Genomic DNA, 25842 nt, shown 5'->3' on the forward strand with positions numbered 1-25842 from the left:
GACCGGGGCGTGGCGTTAACCGCAACACCCGTCTCTGGTCTGCAGGTCCGGACGGGCGACAAGAGGCTCAGGCTCAGTCGAAAAAAAAATCGGATTCAGTTGACCAAATCTGTCGAAGCCCGAGTATGTTTTGTGTCTGTATTTTTTTTTTTTAAAGGTTGCAGTATTGAAGCATGCTATATATGTAATCAATATTCATTTGATCTCTTAAAGCTTGAAGCTGCCCTCCACAATCCTGTTCACTGTGCACTGTTGGGCTTCTCCGCCGCAAGTACCTCCTTACCTCAAGGCTACCTCTGGGTAAGTAATGTGTCGCCTGTGCACAAAAACATATACACACAATATACACACACACACACACACACACTCAATTCAGTGTCAAATACTTAAAACCAAAGAAGAGGAATGCTTATTTTACAGTTACTGCCAATTTTAGCTTTTAACACAAATTACCGTGACCATTTAAATGTTCCCTCTGCATTCTGCTCTCATTTAAAAAAAAAAATTTAAAAATAAATAAATTTAAAAAAAAAGGGCGGAGGGGGAAATAAAATGTATCTCAAGGCTACAAAATGGGACATGCAACATTTTTCTTTGTAAAATGCCGCCGGGAAACTGTGAATTAATTCAGTGTAAAGGGTAGTGGTAGCTAACCGCTGCAGAGTGCCTGATGATGAGTGGGGCAAATTGCGCCGCCAGACTATCACATCACTATCCCTGGACTTGTGGGAAATAAGCTGGATCTAGAAAAAAAAAGAAAAAAAGAAGAAGGGGAGATTCAGATTAAAAAAAAAGAAAGAAAAAAAATTATACAGAGAATCTGCTATTACTCTTGAAGTTTCAATTTTTGCCCCCCTCCTCCCCCCACCACCTTTTCCAAGAAGGTGGGTAATTTATGAAGTAATCCTCTTTCGACCTTAAGGGTGGCTAAATCAAGTGCGGGCCCTCAAAGACACAGAGTGCCTCAGACTTAATTGGTTTTGTGGTGCTCTTCTGAAGAAGACTGGATGCTACCTCAGATGAGGAAAAGGAGATATGGTGGCGTGATATTGGCAATTAGGGCCACGCCATATCAGTGTTTGAAGGAGCACAGGCTGCTCTCACTTTCACTTGCACGGTTGCCTTAAAAGCCCTGGACTCTGTCCTCTCGTACCGTTTGGAGAACACAGTTGCTTGTCCACGTGCTGTGTGTTAAGCTGGTAGAGAACACGTCCATCAAAATGCTGGTTTTCATTCCTTTCGCCCTGCATGCGTTCATGAACGCCGTTAACAGTCATTACAGCAGTCATCTGTGCTGATACTGTTCTTTTGCTTTTAAAGCAAAGCAGCAGTTCATACTCAAATCTCAATTGGTGCGTTACACCCAGTCTCCACCGAGGGCGGATCGTGCGTAGGCTCGCACGCAGATCTCGTTAGCGTTTGTGTTTAGACCAGCTGTGCTCTCCCGTGCATTTAAAGGTGTTTTGTTCGGAGAGGGAACACAGAGGAGCGTTCAAGAACGCCTTCCAGCTCCAACTGAAGTACCATTGCGGTGGATTTCTTTCCATTTTCATTCAATACTGACTACAGCAGCCTGTATCGAGAGCCTGTGAAGTATGCTGGGTAAGGTATCAATGCTGGGTCTTCTACACCCGTTGGAGTGTGGACTGCGTGCGTGTCAGTAGCCCGTCGGCTGATCAAATGGTCTCTTTTTAAAAGCCTGGAATTGAAAGAAAAAAATGGCAAATAAAATGTGGTGAGATTTCAAACTATGCGGATTCAAGTACACATCACGAGTTATTACTACATGTTTAAATGTGGTATGAACAGTTCTTTAGTTGTAAAAAAAAAAAACCTGTCGACATGAGTCCAAGCTCTGGTTGAAGAACGTCAGCAAGTTAGTTTACCTGAAAAGAAGAAAGTTTCGAGAGAAAGAAAATCTTTGAAGTTTACTGAGATTGAGCACTGTTTAGTAATCATTTGATATGTATCTCTCGGTTGAATTAGAATTGTCATGATTTTGCTGTTCTTCCATTCAGTATGTTTTTTTTTGTTTTTTTTTTGTCCCAATGACCAGCCACCTCCCCCCCACCACCTGCCGCATCACCTGATCTTTCCCACATTCTGCTTTAACCTGCAGCCATTTTCCACCAATCACCTCCCAGATCGTCCCGATGCCTTCGATCTCTGTCTCGGCTCTATCTTGTGTTGTTTTTTTTGTTTTTTTTTAACCTTGTCTATATTTTGGATTGTGCATCCACTGTGTTTCATCAGCCTGCCAGCTCTTTGTAACTGCGAACCTGTGCGTTTTGTATGTCATGCTCTCGGTGTTCATTGATCTAAACTCGACAATAATTGCATTCGTGAGGCAGTAAGATTTTATATTCTTAACAAAACATTGATGCAGCTTTCGCTGTTCCATAACCTGGCGAAGTGTGTGGAAGACCCAAGGACTTTGGCTCCTTCATGTTTGGTGCTTCTGTATAAAGGTCTTAAAAGAAATTAAATGATTAACTACAATCTGAGGAGTGAATTCCCTTTTGCAGTGCAGTCGTGGTCTGTCAGAATATCTCACAAAAATTCAAACAAGACAAGCAGCTCCTTGAGTACGAAGCACATATGACCTTTTTTCTAGCAATGTGGATGTTACAGATCATACAATACAACATGTAACCACAGAAAAATACAAAGTGATATCCACTAGAAAAATATATATTTTTTTAATAATAGCGAGGGCCTGCGGATCCAGGACGAATAATTAGTGACTGAGTATTCCCGCCCCCAGTTGGTTCTACCTCCCTGGCAGGCTTGTCAAATAAGGGATGACACTAATCACGTTAAAGTGAGATGGGCTATGGGGATTTCTGCGTGCTTTGATCAGAGTAATGACATTGTGTCTAATCAGCCTGATACCCCAGTGTTTCCCTGTTTGCCATCACCTTCCTCGTCCCACTTTTAACCAACTTCCTACTCCTCATTTGAGATAAAGTCTCCATGAACTCTGCCTTTATGCCTCCTGTTTTGTAAGCCTGATCGGTAAGTTATTATTCACAGCGAGTGTCAGAGGAGGGAGAGTCAAAATGCTTCCATTTTCTGAGGGAATCAACGATCGGGGGACCCGTGGTTTTGGATTGTTAATGTGGTGAAAACAACTGAGCAGAGTGTGCTACCATGACCGTTCTCCCACGCCTCCTCGCTGCACCCTGAGCAGTCTAATTAATGCTGGCAGAGCATTTACTGTTTCGGAAGATTCTGCTTCTCCTGGGCAACAAATCTGTCCAGGGCACAACTCCAGATATCTATTCCTTTAAATAAGTAGTGATGACTTTGTGAGGACAAAGTATTTTCCCTGGATATCAGGGCGGGGAGGGAGGGGAACGAACGGGGGTGGGGGGGTTAGAGGAGGAGAGTGTGCTTCGGTAGCAGGGATTGCGGTCCCGGTGGTGTGTGGAGGGATTTGGGAGGGGACAAATGGACATGTGAACGGATCTATTGTGGAGGAGCTCGGGTGAGTCTCTGGGTCTGGGTCCACAGTCACTCGAAGCCATGTCTTTTTGTTTTTTCCACAGGGCTCCTCGCTGCAAGATAAGTCCTCCCTATCTTCTTTTCACCCTGTGCAACAGACCATTATTTGTTCTGGCTCACTCTCAAGAGCCCAAAGGATCGCTCCTGTCCAGATTCTGTACGCTGATACAAATCAAACAAATGATTGCATGCAAATAAGGGTGAACGTGGAGGAGAGGAGCTAAACACTATATTTAGCTCGTGTCACATTCGTACGATGTGATTCATACGGAGAATGAATCTTTGCTGTCTTGCAGCAAGCAGCTGCGCTTCTTTTTCCGAGAGAGACGCTGTATCGTCACCGCACATTCACCTCGACCTCACACAAGACTAATGAATTTGATCAATGACAGAAAAAAAACCCACGACAACACTTTAATTGTTTGGGAATGTGAGAAATGCCGCATTCGTTGGAACTGCTTCAGATATCGGTTGAAGGCCTCCGTCTTTCTTTTAGCTTTGGCATTGACAGGCTCACACAAAGGCCCATGTTAATGTGGTTCATAGGAAATCAAGCGTCTGTATGAGCTCACATTCAGACTATTGTTGTGTGTGTCGCCTTGGGAAGCTTGCATGATTGTTGGACTTCTGAGAACATCTAAGTTTGCTTTCTTCAGTAGAACATTTTTTTCGCAACGTGTTCGCTCGTGTAAAAGGTAGAGACGTCGACGACTGTTGACTGAAGCAAACCTACTGCAAATTAAACTGAAACTGAAACCGAGTACGTTCTTAATTAGCACCGAGACGAATGGTTTCAAGTGTTGGGTGCGTCCTTGGACATGTTAATATCAGACGTCGGTTTGATTAATTGAAAATGATATTTATTTTCATGTTACCGCGAACTGACTCCCGCAATGGATCGCTCACTTGATCTCGTAAACTGGTGGAAAAAAAAACCCCAACCTCTCATTGTTAAGCTAGTCAAAGCCTTTCTGAAACTTACGAGACCCTTTCTGTTCTTCACTGATGAAAAGATTGCACAAGTTTTAAGACTTGTTTGATGTTCTAGAGATGACATTGTGAATCCATTATGTAATGTGTTTAAAATTCTAAGTGATATTTCTCCCAAAATGTGAGTGTGGACTACAAATGACAAGGTCTGAAAGGATAATTGATCCCAACTCTTTTTTTTTTAAATCTACATTGCTGCCAGCTAGAGAATGTTTAACTGAAGACACGTTATCCTCACAGTTTGATTAAGACGGGGGAACACACATTGCAAGCATGATCTAAAGAGAGACTGGCCTGGTTCTGCTCTCTGCTCCCTGCCCCTTGTTCTTCTGTTTCAGCAGAATATTTATTACCTGTGGCATTACGATTCAGTCCATTGGTACATCTGAACATGAGGTCTCGACCTTTTTCAATCAAGTTTCTTTCTCCCTACAGGTGGCTGGTGGAGGAGAAGGTTCTCAAGGGCAAATCGAGATATTTTCCCTCAACAGGCCCATGCCGAGGGCTGTGAAGAGCCTGCAGGTCGGCTCTGCTGTCCGCTGTCTGGAATATGTGTCCGTGCCTTCTCCGACTGAGGAAGTGGAGGCGGGAGTTCACAAGGTCTCCTCAGGGATCGGCACCAACATTTGTGTTGGATTAGATGATGGCCGGTGAGTGACTTGTATTACAAAAAGCAACAGACACTTAAGAGAAAGGAAGTCTGACATAGAATAAGGACAGTGTAGGAAATTAGACTTATCCTAAATAAAAAAAGAAGTTACAAATTAAGTGGTAGCTATCAGTGACGTCACCCATTGATTTGTAAACGGCCTATTGAGGCCTCAAGTTCGGATATTGGCCGTCGCCATCTTGCTAGTTTGGAACCAGAAGTGACCGTATTTCATCCTGAAACCTGTCTGCACCACAGGCCTTTCAGTCAAACAGGCACGCCCCCAAAAACACAGCTTTTTTGAGGCCTAATTTTTAAATAATAATGGAATTATTGTCAGATCGACTGGCAAAACCGGTAGCTATCAAAACCAAAATAACTCGTGGAAAAAAAATGTATTGGCTTCGAATTTCATGTGACAAGTTCAATAGGAGTCTATGGAGATGAAGGGTTTTTTTTTTTTTTTAGAGCCAACCTCTAGTGGCACTCGGTGGTATTGCAGCTTAAGGCACTCTCATTTTTCAGACCAAGAAGCTAAGGACACTTTTATATACAGTCTGTGGTACAAATAAAAAGATAAGTGCTCAAATGCTCTTCAGTATATCCCACATCTTGTTCTGCATTATATTTTGCTACGGTCGCCTGAGATTTCTAGCAATATAGATTCGCTTGTCAATATTTCATCAAAACAACAAATCACAGTTGATACCCTGACGCAGCGTCCATAATGCTACTTCTGCGAAGACCACTGTTTTGTTCTCAGATCCAATAAACCTTCTGATCCCAGTGTGCGAAATGGAGGAAAGGTTTAATCTCACTCTCCTGTCATAGTAATATTCAATACATTGTTCTTGTTGTGTGGTCACACAGAAGACTTCTTGAGTATAAGATATACTCATTTGTATGTTTTGTTTTTTTCAGTAACAGCAGTGTTAGTCATTTGTATAGGAACCACAAGTCATATGTCAGCAGTTTGTTTATGCTGACTCATTCTCCTCCAGTTATTGCGTCTGTCTTGGGGGAAAAAAAAGAGACATTCGGTAAAATAAAGCAAAAATATACAATTTCAGCATTTTAGCACAGCCTGTCAGCTTCGATGCTACTTAACATTTTCTTCTCCGATAGAGAGAAACAAACAGCGATGTGCATTCGTCATTCTGAAGAAGACAATAAGATGCAGCAAAGTTCAGATGGCCTTTCAAACACGAGAAAGACAGAGTGGTTCCACATACGCAATGCTTTTTGCACTGTTAAATCAAACTGCATGAAAACGAGGCACTCTGTCATTTCAAATGACACTCATTTATCATGCTGGCTTCTGCTGCTGCTGTTCTTCTTCCAGCGTTCTCGTCTATGGCAGCGTGGACACTGCAGCACAATGCCTACTGACCCTCCACAACCCAGAGGGCTGCCCCGTGCTCTGCCTGAAGCACTCCGCTCGCTTCCTGTTCGCAGGCCTGCGGAACGGGACCCTGATGGTTTACGGAAGAAGTGACAGTGGTAAGGTGGTTGCTTTGTTTTTAGGCTGATGGCTGTAGGTTATCGTCTGTCAGGCGTTGCCTGCTGCTACTCTCTGTGTGGAGAAGTGAGAATATGTCACTCTCATTGGGTCTTTTTTTGTTTTTCCAATTATGATATATGGTGAGTGATGGAAAAAGTGAAAAAAAAATTAAAATATATATATATATTTGAAAAAGAAAACATAATTTACATTGACAACATTCAAATATGTGCTAAATACTGTTTTCTATAAACTTGTATATCTTGGAGATGCAGTAAATGAGGCTTGTTATTGTATGAAGTCATGGTGTCTGAATTGTAACATTCTTTTTTAATTTTTTTGTTTTCCACCAGCGCACCACAAACCCAATTATACAGGCGGAAATCATTCATTTGACAACAAATTACATCTATAATGCTTTGTTTGTTATTCAGTGATATCATTCGGTGAGGTCATCGGATGTTTCCCTTTTGTTTGTGTACAAAGGTGCATATCAGCTGCTGTTGTCTCTTAATGAGATGTGACACTAAAATGCAAAGTTTTTTGTGTGGTTGATTTCTAATGAAGGTCATTTATCAACAAACAAACATGGAAATAATTAATACAAATGAGTTTTACATCTATTGTTTTCATTCATTTTAAATATCACTTAGTAATTTTGGACTGCCTTCGAAATCACTTTTTCCTGTTGCGTTATACTTCCTGTTGCCAGAGATTTTTCCACCCGCTGTAGGTATGAAAATAACACTTCACCATGTGGTAGATGGCATGCCATGTTTAGTCAGGCATTGCACAAGGCCAAGGGGGCTTAACACCATCTCAGCAGTGGTTTGCAGTTTTCACAGCCAGCGGGAGCACAATAGCTCTATCACCGGGTTCCTTTTTACCTGGCCACAGTATGTCAACGTGCCTGCCTCCCGCGCTCCTCTCTCCTCCCAAGCAGAAAGGATGATTAATTACACCAAGCTGCTGCATGCCGATTAAATATTACTATTCATGCTTTGTATATAAAAAAAAAAAAAAAAGGACAGGAGAGAAGCTCGGGAGGGTGCTGGGGAATGTTTGTGGATTCGGCACATCTGTTAAAGATTTATGCCCTTGACTAGCGCGCTACTGTCTGAAAACAAGTCTGCGGCAGCCCCGGAAATACTAAGGCTTTAGTTGAGAGTTGTATTTAAAGGCATGTTTATACACACAACATGTTGTTGCTCCGTGAATAACGCGCTCCAACTTTTCTCACAGATATGCACTTCAAACATCATTTTACCTGGCACTGACAATATTTTACAAGATGAGGCAGAGAAGTTGGGAATTGGCGTGACAATCCCGGTCCCCTTGTTAAAGAGGGAGAAGCATCGGCGTGGCTCCGCTCGGCGCGAGGGGCCACGGGGACATTCACACGAGTGAATTTTGAAAAGGTGGAAAAATGACCTTTCTAACATGCCAAACAATTAACCTGTGGTACGCAGAAGGCACTGTGAAGCTATTCTTCTATGAAAAGCAGAAATAAACAACTCAAAATGTTAATTAAATGGCTGGGTGCACTCCCTTCTCAAATTTTGCTTCACTAACACTCAGCAAAGGAAATGCTTATGTAATTCACTTTATAATGTGCCTCTGTGGTGGCTGCGACGTGTCCCCCATGATTAAAACTCAAAGAGAAAAGGTCTACTTAATTTTCACCACTAGTGAAGCTAAAAGAGGACGAGACATCAAGAGTCAAAGTTCTTTTCGAATAAAGAAAAAAAAATGGTAATAAAGAAGTTGGAAAGCGTGTACCAGATTGATTAGCGTGAGGGAGGCAAGGGTGTAAGCATTATGCTGCGCAGTGTGTGGCGTTCCAGTTTGTGGAGTTTTAAATGGATGTCCACAGTGCTTAAGTCTCGTTCATATTTTCTCATACAGTCATTAGTAGATTAGAGTGAAAGAAAAAGAGGCTCCGCCATGAACCCTCTCCGCCGATGCTTTAGTAATTGCTCAACAATGTCAAATAGCTTCAAAAGTTTTTTTTTTTTTTTTTTTTTAATAACTATTAACCAGGCTAACTTGCTGCAGCACAAGTGGTAAGAATTGAACTAAACTGCCTCCCTCGATGTAAAGTGGGACATGTGGTCCGAGTTTAATATAATTGTGGACTAACTGTGATTTATTGGATCTTGGTAAAAGTTTGAGCAGTGTTTTTGTTCTTTGTCTGCTGTGTTTTTTTCCTCCCAGATGATCTCTGGGACCCTGACTCCTGCAGGTGTGTGAGCCTGGGCTCAGAACCGGTCCGTACCCTGCTGGTGCTGGATGACTCCGTGTGGGCAAGCTGCGGGAACTCTGTCACTGTTGTTGAAATCTCCAGCCTCACCACACAGGTAAACAACCAAGTCCTCGCTGGGCACATAACATGGCAGTGAACCCTGTTACCAAAAAGAATAAACAGACAATGACTAATCCGCACGGCTTCGGTCTTGTCAGGAATATGCATTATTTATATCCCTCTGCCTCTTTAAAAGACAAAGATAAAAGACCAATGATCAAAACTTAAAATGTAGTAAGACTTTTCATGCTGCTCGTGCTAGGTTGGATCAGCGGTCGGGACAGTTTGCCAGGGATAGGTTTAAGGATAAATTGATTGAAAGTGAAATAACTGAACAACAGCAGCATACACTTACAAACCGATCACGTCAGTGTCGAGTTTACAGCGAGCATCCGTCCGGCGGATGCCGTCGAGCACCAACCACGCTATATGGTTGTAGCAAACAACATAGACTCGTGATGCGTTCAAATGGAAACCGTGAGCTCGTGGTAACAACATGGGAAGTCGTGTGCGCCGTATGCATGGACAGCGTCTAGAAGCCACACAGGCTAACAATGTTGCAAGCTAACAGTAATGCAGTAATTAAATGAGGTGAGTAATGAGGCCGTTGGCAAGATCAACATTTTCCTCGGACGTAAGCTATTATCTAAGTTATGAAGACAAACTCTACGTGACTAAAATTACAATGTATTAGCTAAATATCCAATGAAAATTGAACTTCCACGACCTCTGACATTTCCGTAAACGTAAGCGAACACTTAACAACTTGTGAACGTAAGGCTTATGGAAAATTGAGAGTTCCGACATCGTGAACACCACAAGAGGGCGCTGCTCTTCTCATATACATGGTAAATACGAGCCCATTTGAACGCAGCAACAGCTAATGACGAGCTAATGAACACTGTGTAGCGTTTAGCATTCGGGGTAGAGACCAAAAACGGAGCTAAAAGAAGAGTGTAGATATTTAAAGCAACTGTTTGCTCACAAGTCATTCGGTTACAAAGTGAACGTGTTAGTGTTACGTTTCCATTTAGTTTACACTTACTCCCCAGTTGCTAATTAAGAAAATCAGGTGTCGCGCAAATATGATGCTGTTATATTTGTGTTTCTAGTTCTGTCCAGTTTCTATAGAACAACATTACATTTTCAGAAACCTATCAAGATTACAATATTTAGCAATTCAGTAGCCTTTGTTTGAAAGGAGGTTCAGGTATGATCTTCTATTCCACTAGTCCGGCGGATAAATATTGTCAGTTTTCACTAGAACTTGATTTAAGGCCTGAAGGAATGAGTTCACAACTGAAACTGCTTTAAACTGTTTTTTTTTTTTTGTGTGCAACATTTGAGGAAATTTTCCTCTCCTTTCATTTTCTGAAAAGATTTATGCACACAGCCTTAGAGAGCCAGCGTTGTAATCTATGATGTCATCAAGATTTAGTGCCTGGAGCCGCTGCGCGGACAACGAATCAGACCCCTTGTACATTCATACGATGTTTGTTGGAGCTCTCGCACACAAATAAGCCTCATTTTGCTGTACCACTCTGCACTCTGAGTTATGGTCCGGGAGCGCACACCATTATCTCCACAAAATCAACCTGGATGGTGTCTCTGTCACACTCTCCATTTTTGCGTAGTCATCCTCCAAGGTGTTCTTCTCTACAGTGTGTCATTAGAGGCGTATAGCAGGATGACTTCTCCGGCTGTGGTAGACAATAATGGATGACATAAAACAAACTCTTCTGGGGAATGCTAATACGGTATTCAGATGCCGACGTGCAAACCATTACCATTTAATTATAGCTCCCAGACGTGACTGTGCGTAGCTGGACAAGTTATTCGCTGGAAAGGAGCATGTGTACTAATTATAGCTTCACCCTAGATACATAAAAGTTTATCATGTATTAAAATATGATGCTAAATTTCATCAAACAAACAAAGATGAAAACACTTCCAATGAAGGAAATATATTTCACTGCACATCCTATTTATTCGTTTTTTCATTTTCAAAAAAACAATGAAATTTCTCCACTTGTTTGGTTTCCTGTTACAGATGATTTTGTTGTCCTCGGACCAAGTATCGAAAGCTGCAGATACAAAACATGCAGCAAAACTTGAATTATGCAGAACATAAGAACAATATGTATTTGCAAATTTTCTCTGGAAAGTCGCAACAAGTGAGACAAAACAGCTGACAAATCTGGAGGATCAACACAATGACAGCTGTTTGTTGAGAGCCACATAATCAGCAGTAAGCCAAGCGGGGAGCGTCTCCTTTTATTCTTTCACCTCTTTTCCCTCGCCCGGCCCTCTGGAGACAGGGGCTTAATCAGTTGAATGGCCACGCAGCGGAGGCACAGTTCTGGTTCACTGTATCTCCCACAGAGCTTAACAGGTCAGCTCTGGTTACTCCTTCGATAACCTTGCCTTCCTCGCTAATACGGACTCGAGAGGGCTGACTTCACAGGGGCTGTCGTGCATATCCAGGATCTGGACAAGCAAACGTCTGGCACCTGTAGGAATCGACTTGGTGAAAGGCTACAGGGTCATGGGCTCATATTCACTTCACTTCATTCCATTGTTTTCCCACTTTGTGAGATCCGCTGTACTCTTGAATCATTAATCCACGACTCTGCTGGACGCCGTGCCCTGTCTCGTTTGACGCCGATAATCCTGCTCCCCGCCGCTCGTCATGACTCTCTTTCTAAACCCTCACAGTCGATGTCTTGGCGACACTGTGTTATTTAAACATAACCTTTTCAGCCTGCTTTTGGGAAACATGACGACACTTCCTATGGTGTTGAAATGGCCTACAACAGAACCCCCAAAGAATCATAATAACACTTTTTTTTTCTTTTACTAATTTGTGTGGGCACTTAGTTTACTATTATATGATTAAATACACTCTCCATCCCAGTGGGGTACATGGAAATTATAGTGCTGACAGACCCTCAACAATACAATGGCTGCGAGGGAAACAAAAATGGAAGAATTAATGGATTTAGAAAACTTTTTCAAAGCTGTTGTCAGTCGCATGAAGCTCATGAAGCCTCAAAAGGACACATTTGACAGTTTTGAATATTTGATATTACCACAGAGGTTTTAAACAATAAACTAAGTAAAACAAAGTTCAAAGGCACTGTGGTGCTTTGAACCAAATTGTAATTAAAGCATGCAAACATGCTCACAACATCAATTACAACATGCTGATGTTTAGCGAGTAGAACGTTTTTCATGTTCACTACAGTATTTAGGTTTCACATGTTAGCATGCTAGCAATTGCAATGGCAATGGCTTTTTTTTTTTTTACAAACTTCAGATACAATTTCTGAGCTTGTGGCAAAACTTAGAGGTATTATCAATAGATTTTAACTCCGAAACAAAGATGTCAACCTTCTGGCACTAACAGGTGGAAAAGGCCGTAGATCACCAAAGGCACTGGGGAGTTGTCTTCTGGGCACGATGAATGTCTACGCAAAATGTAATGCCCACCATTATTTATCAAAATCTTTCACTCTGGGCTAAAAAGGTAATTATAAGAGAAGCATAAATCCTATTACTTCTAAAATCAGCTTCAGTTTCAGCTAGTTGCATCTGGGATTCGGCTCCCAGGCGTTAAGAGAGCTTGTTATGGTGCTGCGAGTCATTAAGTCCCAGTGGCCAACTGAGGTACTGCAACTAAAAATACCCCCCGGGAGCATACGTGTCTTGTCACTCTCCAATGTAGATAGGTTTCAGTTGTTGCATCCTAATGGCTGTAGATCTCAGGTTAATTTTCACACTATTGTAAACTGCAACCAATAAGCATTGACCCCCCCCCCCCAAGTTACGTATGTTCAGCACCAAAACTCACCAAGTTGTAAACAACGGAGACCCTCCCCGAACGTGAGCAGAGTGAAACACCACGTCGATAAATTACGCTCGCAGACTTTTTTGGTTCTTGTTGTGGCTTTTATTCTTTGATATTTGCCAGCGTCGCCACAACTGTTCATCTCGCCTAGTCACCCTATTTTCAGTAAACTGCAGCATTTTTTTTTTTGACGTGTGTTTAACTCCGTACAAAAATCTGGACATTTTAGTAAAATTGTACAAAATTATAGACCCTATTTAGATTTCCATCAGACCAACAAAAAGGGCGCCGTAGGAATTGAGGAAAACAATGGGAGTTTGAAACAACTTAATTGGGGAGAAAATGAAGGAAACCTCAACCAATCAAGTGGTGTTTTATTTTGTACACAGTCAAACAGTAGAGGCTGATTTGAATCTGACGATAATGCTTTGTTTGTTTTTGCGACGTGCCAACGTTTGAGTCGTGATTTCAGACCCGTTTCAAGAGCCAATCTGCGTATTATTACCGAGCTGCACAAACTTCGGCTCTCTGTAAAGGTCTGAGTCACCCCCACGTAAAGCAGACCTTAACAAAGTAGGACATGCATGGTCATACCGGCTTTGATCAATACTGACTGGCAGGCCTTGTTCCTTCCTCTTTCCATTACTGTTTCTTACTCCTCCTGCTTTCGCCTATCACTCACACGTCCACTCGACTCCTTCGCCCTCAGAGCGGAGATGTGGACTTAGTGCCCAGCAAAGGACAAAGACACTTTGTCACCTGCTGTAATGAAGGACTAATGAGCTGTTCAGACCAGCTGTAGTGTTTGTGGCTTTAGTTCCGCTGTTATTTTCCCACTGCTGGCGGAGGACTACTGGAGGGATGCCGCTGCTGGTGCGACACTGTCGAGTCGAGTAGACAGGGCAGATTACTGCTGTCAAGCTTCACTGACTACCTCATCTCAGTAAGCAATGCTGGATTCAGCAGACTAATACCAGGTTGTTGGTCAGGGGAAACAGTTGTGGCTTGTACTTATCCTGTATTTCACACCGCACAGCAGGCGCTCAACATGTCTGGTCTACACCTATCGTTTATCTATCGATTCTGCTTTGCAATATTGGATAAAAATGTGAAGTTATTATTTTCGAGACTCCATTGTATCCCAGTCAAATAAACCTATTGTGTCATATTGTACTAAATTTCCCAGTATGTCTTGCAGGGGGTTTCAAACATATGGTAGGCAAGATGTCATTCAACCGCAGTGTGTTGTAGCACTCTTTAGAGCTACGATGCTTAAAAATGTATTAATGCGATAATTATGTAACACAAGACAGTGCACTGAGAATGTGATTTTTCTATACAAACTTGTCTGTTTATTTAAAATGCGATGGGTTCATTAACGGTAAAAATTTGCATTAGTTTAGTATGGTTATCACATTTTTGGATGGCTGCACTTGAAAAACCAAGAGATGCGCTGCATTTTGTTTCCCATGGCGTTACAGGCACCCACTGCTGAGGAGTCAATTAAAAGAGAAAACACATCAAAGGCTTCTTTTCCTTTTCCCCCTAATTTCAAACAAAGGAGGACCCACTGGCAAGGGCACACAAACAGGTGGTAATCCCTGTCTGCCGGTGCACTTGGGTTAGGGTGGGCGGTGCATTCTCATCCTCGCTCATTCACTCTCGCTGACTAATTGCCCAGCTTCATGCAACTTGTGCATTGAAAGTGATACGAGTTTTCCAAGATGATGCCCAAACCAGCCCTTGTCACGCCTTCGAACCGCAGGGGCCGCATGTGTTTCCATGATAAGGCTCATTGCATTTATTTCGAGCCGCTCATTAAGACCGTGTGCCTGAAACACTTTTTTTTCTCCCCATTGTTTTTCTTAAAAAGATAGAAGCCGGGGAATGATGCAAAAACATGCCCCGTGTGTCAGAGACTCGGTAAATTACAAAACTAGGAGGGACAGTTAGACTTATGTACGAAAAAGTCGGTGTAGAGCAGCAACTGAATGTAATATTCAGGTGGCTTCCACTGACCTCATCATGTCAGGATATGAGCATGACAGTTTTATTGTAATGTGAAAAAAAATGAACACTCGGATCAGTCAACTTTGAACTGAATGTCACAATACTTTGAATATGACTGTGAAGCACCGCACACTCTACGGTCATGACATTTCTTGTTAATAATAGATTTCCATAGCTGTTGTTGACCTCTTTACAGAGTAACAGCCTAAAGTAAAAACAAGCAAAACCAAAAAAAAAATGTAAAACCATACTGAGGCTGCAACACAGATTTAATGGAGGAAAAAAAAAAAAAAAAAAATCCCCAAAGAAATGTTTGTTTTGTTTAAAAGACCACAATAAGATTCCATAGAGATCTGACCTTCCAGAAATATTTTTCATCATGGAAATAATGTCATTTGTTAACGATGCCGGTAACACGGTGCCCCTATTCATAACAGTGTTATGGTTTTCTATTGCAGAAGTTTGAAGTCCACTTTGACCCGATGGTCAGCGTCGCACACATGGCGTGCGCTGGCGGAGGGGTGTGGATGGCGTTCTCAGAGGGTTCCTCCATCCGTCTCTTTCACACCGAAACACTGGAGCTTTTGCAGGAAATCAACATCTCAACACGCTCCACGCTGCTGAGCACAGGTACAGACACACACCGCCGCCGCCTGGTTTTGACCTCCACATCCCGAGAGGTCAGCCTCCATCCTGCAGCGCAGCGCGCCGACTCAAACACATTTTCACATTTTTTTTTTGTGACAAATTAATCATAATCCGACATTTCCAAGTGGTGCAGCAAAAATGTGTTTCGTTTGCACAGATCATTTTTGCGTTTTTATTATTTAACAGAAAAGAGAAGACACCTACTGAATACATTTATGCTCTCCTCCGCTCGATGGTATTCTTGTCTTGTCCATGTTGCTCCTTGGGTCTTGCTCTCCCGAGATTGACCTGAATTAAGTATCCATCTCAGGCCTTTGCAAAGCCATAATAGACCCATGGGGTGAGAGATAGGGATTAATAATAATTTTAAAAAAAAGGTAACGTCATTGAGTGGCAGTAAAATGTTCAAGATTTCCATTCATAGAGTTAGCGATGGAAAAAGTCCTGCCTTTCTTTAAACGTCCGTTCATGTTTGACATCTCGCCCCTTTTACCTCCTTTTTCCCCTCCTTCCTCCTTTTGAGTGAATATTTATCTTTCTTTTCGTCCCACTTTTCCCCCTCGCTCCCCTTTTCATCTCATCCGCTCTGCTTTAAAATCCCCTCACTCCCGTTTCACTTCTCGCTGCGGTCCGTTTAGGATGCCACAGATAGCCCATTACTTCCCGTGTGCCTTCCTTCGTGGTGGATGAAATATTCATCAGCGAGCGTGGGTGTTTTTTTTTTTTTTTTTGAGGCAAGAACTATTGTAAACAAATTAGATAGCACTGGAGCATACCTAAAACTGTCTAATTGGTGATTACTACTGTATGTGTGTCTCAATCTCAGCTTTCCTCAAATATGTTCAGGCTGTGGTACGTGGGCCATCGGCTCATTCAGTACATGAATGCGGAATGTTGTTTTGAGTGGTAGAAAATGCATCAGGATTTAGAAAATGTTGTCCTTGTTTTTATTGAGTCACACCGGGTTATGATTGATGTATTTAGAGCAATACTCAAAGCTGTGGTAGCATCAGGACAAAAAAAAAAGGGGTTTTCTCTTGCGAGTGAAGAAACCAGCATGCGTTTTAGACACAAAACTTTTCCCTTTTAGATACAAGTTCTTTTTTTGGGAGGGTTGGAGAGGAGTATTTAAAAAGAACAGACTCCTACAACCATGTATCTGGAGAGAAACAGGGACCCAGAGGTCATTCCCACCCAGCGCCAGTGCTCCACGTTGAAATATGCAGCAGATGTGAGGGAGGGGGAGGGTGGCAGCCTCGAGGCTTGGCCTTGGGGGAAGATTCGGGGTGAAAAGAAAAAGAATTGCTCGGCTCATGTCTTCAGGGTCCACAAAAAGGAAGGCGATCTTTGACTTAAGTTGTGATTTGTTGAGCTCACAAGAGACTAGAGGATATATACCCCTGCCCCAGATACTGCACATGAAATACCGATGGTTCCTCTCATCGCTGGGTCTCCGTTCCACTCGGTTTCTCCTTGACTTATGCTAGGACATGCAGTAATGATATACCCCGTAATCCTCTCCCCTTAATGTGATTTATACTCAATAGGGAATTCCAGTTGCAGTAAACAACGGAGAAGTTTCTGAGGCAGAGGAAACTGCTGATCTCCTCGCTACTAATGCCTTTAATAGTTCTGTCCTTAGGGTGAAAAAATAATATTCCGGAATAAAGTCCTCTGTGACATATCGCGGGGAAACATTTATCTTTGGAGACATCTTCTTTTTTTTAAGGCAAATACCGGCTCCCACGATAAAAGTGGCTACACACTGCCGAGTGTGTACATTACTACAAAAAACTAGAGGTGCAAGATTGCTCGAGGTTAAGCTGTACCTCCTTAATCTCAAGTGCCTTTGTCATTATCCCTCTTTATCACTGTTCCAAAGACAATGCCTGGTGCCCACATCCTCCGACTTTACTTCAGATTTCATGGTAACCCGGGAGTGGGTGTTTTCACGAGCATCACTCTCTCACTTAAGCGCTCTAACTAAAGTACAAATAGACTCTCAGGCGATGTGAGCAGGTGGCAGATAGTTATGGGATGAAGGCCATTTTTGCCGGCGCACCAACTCGCTGCTGTGACCCTCGAAGGTCTCCACCGAAAAGAGGCATCTTCTCAATTCGTTGAATGCGCTCATCTGCTTTCACACAGCTTCCTCCTGTACATACGGCGTCAGCTTCCTACTCGGTATGATTCATCTCGGCACAGTGGGATGAATTAATTAATGACACTGTTGAGCCACTCATGCAAATCATCATAATCTGAGCATGACACAGAACAAACATGTAAATACAGCTACACATGTAAATGAGCATTCTCTTAGTTGTGATCAAATGAGTGTCGGTGTAATTCAATTATGGTTGCTATGGATATTGTGGTAAATAGTGCTATAGATAACTAGGCCACAGTGGGAGCCAAAAGCTGGGGACCACAGAAGGAATGCAAAAATAAATCCAAAACAAACAATGCTTTTTTACCCCTTTGTTAGCAGGAAACAAAGGATATGAATGTATAATAGGAGTGTGCAATTATCCTTTCCCATAACTGATGCAGGGCTACAAAACATCTCTGCAGTGGTAAAACTTCACCACAGACAATTCATGGTGACTCTTGCATCATGCTCCACAACAAAAAAATCCAAAGAAAATCACTGTCAAAACTCATCCTGAGGATTATCAGCACACTCTACAGGAAAGGAAGGAAAGGTAAAAACAAAACAAAAAAACTTCTGCACAAATAACAACTTTCTATATTGCATCTGATCTCAAGCTACAAACAAGAATAAAGAAAGTGACATTTTCATGAGACAAAAAAAAGATAAAACTCATCAGCTGTGTGTTTCTGGTGTCGGAATCAAATCCCTCCGCTGGAAAAAGATCTCTTCTTTGCATTTTACTCTTCTGCTCCTGAAAGTTTTTTCAAGAGGATTTTTTTTTTTTCATAAAACAAAATCTCAACTTAAAAAGCAAAATTTAAATTGTTTTTACACTCAGCTCCCTGGACAGCAAACTACACAAAATGACTACAGATTGTACATAAACATAGATGTAGTCTCCGGGTCTGAAAAGTGAAGCCAAGGCAATAAGGTCAATAAAGTGCAGTACCACTGAGAGCCACCAGGGGCTGGCTCACAAGAAAACTCTTCCTCCAATAGACTCCCAATCAAAAAGCATCAACTTCTTTCATGAAATACAAAGTTGATAAATTAAAGTCGCGATCATGTCTTCTCATCAGTGTTGTGGTCCTTCTGAAAGTAATTCCATAATGAATTAGATATTAGAAGGTGCCTCGCTCTTCTCCAGCTCGTTCAAATATGGTAAGTTATGGCAAAAAAACCCCCAAAAAACAAGATAGCAACGGCTAAAATGCCGCACTGGAGGCTTTAAAACAGCAGTTCACAAACGTGTGGGTGACGTCACAGCGGGCTGCCATTTACAAACCACCTGTGAAAAACAGAGGAGCTTTAAGTTAGCAACGTAGACAGCAGAGTCAAATATCAACAAAACAATCAAAAAGAAATTCACTTCATACGATACTCAATGGTATCAAAACAATCAACTTTTCACCACTTAGCTTTGAGGAGACCCACTTGACACACGTGAACTCCACTACAGCCAGAAATAGATATGACACGAGCTCGTGGTCAAGAGCCCGTGTGAGCTGCGCCGATTCTGTCCATGCATCAGTGAACGCACACATTTACACATATTTTTCAATGCGATTGTTTTCCTTTATCAGTTCGAATTTTGCTTTCACTGCCAAATTTGATTTACTATTTCAAGATTTAAAAGTCTCTGACCGGGCATCTTCACACTACACGGTCGTGTTGAAACCGAGAAGACCGGAAGATGAAATAATTTGGCCAAATTCTGTTTAATTAGTCGCAGAAGCTTCTTGAATTGCACAAGTTTGAATTATACCCTCAATACTTTTGCGTTGTTTTCACGCTGAAGTTTGACGAGTGTGTTGTTCTGCTGTGGCGAGATCAGCAAGACGTCAGTCAAGCACCATCTGTCTACGCGCTGTCCACACAGGCCGAAGGACAGGTCTGATCACGCCAACCACAATGTTAGATAGCAGCTGTGTGGGTGTACCAGGGGTAAATAGCGCTTGTTTATTTGGAAGGATTACGACGTCTGCATTGAGAGAGACTGTAGGATGTCTGTCGTTTTTTTTACCAGAGAGTTCAGGGAAGTGCTGTGTACAGTAGCAGGTGGAAACTTTTGAGGTTTATCGTCTCAGATCTCAGACAACAACGTGTGATGCCGAGTTCACAGAGTCGTGTTTGTAATGTTGTGCTTCTTGTGAGGTTTTTTTTATTTTTTTTATTTCAACTGGGTCAGCTGCCACACAGATCTGACTTTTCATAATGTTATGTAACCCAGAGTGGCTGTTCTGCATGTGTTAAAAGCTTCTCAAATACACATTGATCAGAGTTTAGCTCAAAAGATAACAACGATAATCAACAATACTTGGCCATACTTGGACTAAACAATTCTAGTATTAATCATATAAACAGAAGTTTGTAATTCACTCTCTAAAATACAGACCATCCAAGTTTGAATAAGTTATATTATTGTGTCAACAGGGAGTTAACTATTATTATTTTTTGAAAAGAGGCCCCATAATCTGTTGGACTTTGGAGCGATGTTATTCTGTAACAATAGGCGGTGAAGAAAATTCAATTCTCTGTCAATGTTTTCTGTATTGCAGGTCCGAAGAACATGCGAGTCACGAGCCTTCTAATTTGCCAGGGGCTGTTGTGGGTGGGCACAGCCCAGGGCTTAATTATCACCCTTCCAGTTCCCAAACTAGAGGGCATCCCCAAAATAACAGGTATGGATCAGAGCAGCCGGCTGGCTGTGATTGAACAGCCCCTTCAGAGGTCAATAACAAGAAGTATGAGGGCGGGGGTAGATTTTTTATTTTATGATAGAAAATTACTCTGCACTGCCCATTATTGAGGTCAGACTTCACATTTTTCCTGTGGCTGTGGGAATCACTGCAAATATTACCAGGCAGGCAACACACAAATCATACTGTGTATATATATATATATATATGTATATATATATATATATATATATTCTTGCAGGATAATTTAAAAACTGCCTGCCAGTGTTTTGTTTATTATGCCAAGTGAATGAGGTTGTTAGTTCCCCACTTGCACAAGAGTTACTTCACGGCCATCTTATTCCAAGTTAGTTTATTGAATATTATGTAAATAACCCACAAACTCGAACTGGTATTATTGCTGTCACACTGGTAGAATTATGATAAATAATTACATTTAACTGTTGACGACATATGATGCAAGGCTGGGTTCAAGTTATTTCCAGTTCACACACTTCAGATTGCAACTTGCATTATAATCGAATTTAAATGACACTTTCTTGGTCCCAGTCTTGTATATTTGCCGTGTCTGCTGTTTTGAATATTCTGTCTGCCCGCAGGAAAGGGCATGATCTCTCTAAACGCGCACTGCGGGCCCGTGGACTTCCTGGTCGCCACCACCAGCACTCTGTCTCCTGATTTACTGAAGAGGGACTCAGTCGGGGACGGGCCGGACTCTGCCTGTGGGGGCGAGGACCGCAGCGACACCTCCTCTCAGGAGTCCCTGCAGCACTCCAGCTCCTACCAGGGAGAGGGGCGGGGCAAAGGGCGCGGCGTCCTGCTGCAGTACAAGCTGCGCTCCACGTCGGGGTTGCCCGGACGGCCGTTGACGGCTCTCGGCGACGAGGCGTCCGACTCCTCCCTGGAGTCATTGGAGCACAGCGTGGAAGACGGATCTATCTACGAGCTCAGCGATGACCCGGAAATGTGGGTGCGGGGACGTCCTTGTGAGCGGGACGGCGGGCGCAGGGACAGGGTGATCTCTGCAGCCGTTATCTCTGGAGGCAAGGGTTTCCGTAGGCTGAAAGAAGGAGCCGTGGCGGGTAGCAGGACGAGTGGGGAGGCTTCAGAGAATATTCTTATGGTGTGGCAGCTCCCTTTGACAGTGTGAGATGGAGAATATATGGCGAGGTGATGTGTATTTATAGACGTCTACCCAGCTTAGTCTTGAATCACCTGTTCCATAAATTCCGGGGATTTGAATATATGATGAGAAGGTGTTGCCACTGTTGCTGTGCTTGACATCCTTTGACTTAGCCTGCGGAATGAGGAAGCCGCTGCATGTTGTTTATGAGAGGCAGCATTGGCCCATAGGATGCTCTTAAGTTCAGGGTTGTGCGTCATCATCTTCCCGCCAGAGGCCACCGCAGATTACTTCTGCGTGATTGTTTTGATCAGTTTCCTCTTCCCGCCCTTAGTTAAGATTAATAGGCCTCACTTTAACCTCATCATTGCTGCGTGTGCTCTGTCACATTTGTTTTACATGAAGGACTTCTGTGTGAGCACCCGTGGTAGACGCGCCTTTGAGAGACAGCCTTTGTTGAATCTGCCACAGAGTTAAAAATGGACGTCTTTTATCTGATCCTGTGGGAGAGATCCCATCTGTTTAGAGCTGAAAGCTGGGGACTACCATCGCATCACAAAGCACATTAGTATCACTTTATTAGCTTCGCCAGCCGTTCCCTCATCCCATACAATGTGAATGTACGCTACCTTTCTATTGTGTCTCGAAATTGAATCTGTGCTCCTTTAAAAAAAACAATAATTTTATTTTTTCCTTTTTTTGGGGGGGGGGGAGGGGGGAACATGAGTCACTTCCATGCCTTTTGTCAAGGAGGGTCATGTTAGTACAGACTGGCTCCAAAAATGATGTAAAAAAAACACACAAAAAAACTGATTTGGAAAATCAAGTTATGTGAGTCAAAGAGGGTCAGCAATCTACTTTTCAGAATTCATATTTGCCCTGTTAAATCACTCTAATTATTACAGGTCTGTTTGATCAAATGGAACTTTTCAGTGCCACATTTTAGAGTATTATCTTCCCCAAAAGTCTGTAAATGCCAGATATCTCTTTCATTATTCACTGGCGTCTATCAGCAAGATAAAACAAACGTGCACGCAGGCTTGTTAATACTCAACTCACATTAGCTGGAAACCCCAGTCACACATCAAAAGGAAGACTTGAACGGATGATGAAATAAAAGTGCTGCAGCCGTCTAAACTGCTGTCGGCCGCGTACCGACAGAGGGAACCGATCTAAAAGAGACTGTTTACGGGAGCATTAATTTCCAATAACATAGATGATTCTGATTTAAGGTGTTTTATGATGCATAGCAAAAGTCTGTATTAACACATGATGATGATAATGAATATTACCAGTAATATCAGCCAGCACTCTTGACACTTGTTTTCCTTCTGTTTTTCATGCTAACATCTGATAAATATTTGGAGTTTAATTCATATATTAATTATTTATTATCAGAATATAAAGATGCCCATAAACAGCTTGTCATTCATGCTGGGTGGAAACCTCACAACTCCATTTTCTTTGGTGGTTAACATGTCTTCAGATGAGTTGAGAGAATACAGTGTGTCTTTTAACGTGGTAGGCTTTTAAAACCCTTTCTAAAACCGTCATCAATTACTGTATATAAAATGTATTGTCATTAGGCTACGTACAGTTTTGTTCTATATATTGTTGTTTTGTAAAAGGATGTGATGCATTGTTTGCACCCAACAACAGCAGGATGTTGAACCGGAGGTGCTTTGAGGAGCACCCGGTGGTACTGTGTGTGATATTGTAAAGCTTTTTCTTCAAAAATGTCCTAATTCAACACTGACTGTTGGCCACGGCTTCAAACTCAACCAAGAGGCACATGTACTCTACAATGCACAGTTTTCACATCGTGTAGGCGGAGGCCACACGCGCATTCAAACTGCGAACAAAGCTTGGCGGATTTTCAATAAAGCCAGTGATGATTCAGGTCAAAATATGATTTCTCTCCATCTCTATTCTACTTCGCTCCTCCACCACTCCGGGATCCTCATCTCATCCCTTCATCACAGGAGCATGAAGTTTGTTTCTCCCCCCGAGGCACACTGAGGCTTATTTTCCTCCTTTTTCTTCTCCTCACAAGTGAAATTCAAAACACCCTGCTGTCAACCAGAATCATTCAAAAAGGAGATGAAATAAAACAGGAGATGATGTAAACTGTCCTTGGATGTTGTCATCTAAATGTAAATCTCGACGTCAAATCAGAAATGAGTACTTTAATTCATTCAGTGCAGCAGCAGCAGCAGCAGCCGCATGGTCCCTGCAGAGGTGGTTCATCCAAACTTTTTTGGGGGGTTATTTTCTGCCTTTTGTGACAGTGAGGGGGCAGACATAATATATGACTGGAACCAAAACGGGCACGTTGCCGTAATGTGGCGTGTGCTGCATGTTGCAATACCACTGATTGCCACTGGAGGTTGGCTCCCTAAAGCTTCTGGCTCCATAGACTCTTTTTCAACTTTTGTCTTAAAATTCGAACTCAGTGCATTTTTCTCCACAAGTTATTTCGTGGCTGAAGTCGTGTATTCCTTTTACTTTTCTGGCGGTCCATCTGAAAATAATCCTCAAAGAGCTGTGCTTGTTTGTGGGGGCGTGTCTGTTTGATTGACAGGTCTGTGCTGCAGTCAGTTTTCCTCTTGTCGGTGGGCGAGATCCGGGATCCAATTTCCGATCAGCTCGAGTCAGATCCGCCGCTTGCCCCGCCCCCACAGCTCGTCCAAATATGGTCACTTCTGGCTCAAAACCGCTGTGAACTAGCAAGATGGCGCCTGCCAATATTCAAACTCGAGGCCTCAGTACGGCCGTCCTCGAACCAACGGGTCACGTCACTGTTGGTTGCCGTTTGGAACTGAACTGTTTATCCACTAACAATGATACCTTCATGTTGACCTCGATCATCTCATACACGTCATTTGCTTGCAATATAATCCTACAGGTATTATCCATGCACTGAATATCAATGCTCGAGAACTGAACGTACTGTACTAGTTATCTGTTACTGTGCAAATTAAACCAATATTCCGTTTTGTGAAGAGGACTGCATGCGGTTTATGCAACTTATTTTCCTGTGGCGTTAAAGGGTAATGCCAACTCTTGTATATCTAGATTTGGCCATTGTTTCTATTAGTTCTATTGTTTTCAATAACACGTACTTCCTCTAACGACATGGTGACATCACTAAGGAGAACACTGGACAGGTTAGAAACATCTGCTGTAAACCATCACAGTTAACGAGCTTTGACCTGCTTTATCTGCTGTCGTCGTGCACACACGTAGATTTCCCGTGCGATGAATTATTATTTCTGACATTAAAAGGTGCGTTCACCTTGAGTTCTACCTCTTACAACTGTTGGCTCATATATAACCCGTGTTTCTTGAGCTGTCAGACTTTGTTGTAGCGGTGTCACTTTGTGCCCAGATCTCAGCCACTCATTAGTCTGGGTAAAATATAACCATGGCGAAATAGAAACGGTGGTCAAACCTGCAAAAGTAACATAAGAAACGCGAAATAATAAACCAGAATTATACTCAAAGAAAAAAAGTATTAGACTTCAAGCTGTCGAAGGCACAGGGAAGCTCAGTGTTTGTTTCCATTTGGTACTTTAATGTTACATGTCTTAACATTGTCTAACAAGTATATACTGAATTAAAAAAGACTTTAAAACACCAGTTTGAGTTGGATTTTTTTTTTTTCTTGTGATTTATTTGACTGATAATGATGAAAGCAGCTGATGTGATCAAAGTAGTCATTTAGCTTTTGAAGACATATTGTGCATCTTCAGCATTATTATGCAAATTAGGTTACAGTTATGTTTCTTCTCTCTTGACTCAGCAGCGGAAAATCCTGTCTTTGATCGTGTCGTTTCACTTTCTTTCTTTTGGTGTTTGGCTATTCAAATTACATTAAAATTGCTTCTACATCTGCCAGAAGCCAGGGCCGCTAAAAAAAAAAAAAAAAAAAAAGAAACGGAAATGTTTTCATGCCTCCGCACCGGCGATAGCCATAGCTGGAGGCGTTATGTTTTTTGGGTTGTCGAACTCATTCGATTTTGGTGGTCAAAGGTCACCGTGACCTCATGTCCATCTCGTGAATGCAATATCTCAAGAACGCTTTGAGGGAAGTTCTTTAAACTTGACAAAAACATTCACTTGGTACCAACAATGAACTTACTGGATTTTGTTGGTCAAAGGTCAAGGACACAATGAGTTCACATCCGTTTTCCCACTATGAAAGCGATGTCTCAGGAACGCCTTGAATAAATCTCTTCAAGTGCGACACAAACATGCATGTACATGAAATGCATGTCCACTACACCTTTAGTGGTTAGCGGAGGCCTCCAACCGCCCGGCTGTAATTGTCGTTGTTGAGTGAAAGAAGGACTACAGACACCGAGTAGCAATCTTCAATCCACCCCTCTCCAGATGTCACATCACACCACAGGACACA

General features: G+C 42.4%; 1 protein-coding gene across 3 annotated transcripts in view; it reads left to right on the forward strand.

Moving 5' to 3' along the window:
• arhgef10la (Rho guanine nucleotide exchange factor (GEF) 10-like a) overlaps positions 1–22119 on the forward strand; it is a 103338-nt gene extending 81219 nt beyond the window's left edge. For all 3 annotated transcript variants that reach the window (XM_069711285.1, XM_069711287.1, XM_069711286.1), the window contains 7 exons: positions 214–300; positions 4930–5144; positions 6486–6643; positions 8859–9001; positions 15262–15433; positions 20162–20284; positions 20902–22119. In XM_069711285.1, coding sequence (XP_069567386.1) covers positions 214–300; positions 4930–5144; positions 6486–6643; positions 8859–9001; positions 15262–15433; positions 20162–20284; positions 20902–21452 — 1449 coding nt within the window. In that variant the 3' untranslated portion in view covers positions 21453–22119. The remainder of the gene's footprint in view (positions 1–213; positions 301–4929; positions 5145–6485; positions 6644–8858; positions 9002–15261; positions 15434–20161; positions 20285–20901) is intronic.
• The last annotated feature ends 3723 nt before the right edge of the window (positions 22120–25842 follow it).

This window comes from Brachyistius frenatus, unplaced genomic scaffold, assembly GCF_029030835.1.
Source record: "Brachyistius frenatus isolate BFR_SWC_R1_liver_20210118 unplaced genomic scaffold, ASM2903083v1 Contig_98, whole genome shotgun sequence".
Classification (NCBI taxonomy): Eukaryota; Metazoa; Chordata; class Actinopteri; family Embiotocidae; genus Brachyistius; species Brachyistius frenatus.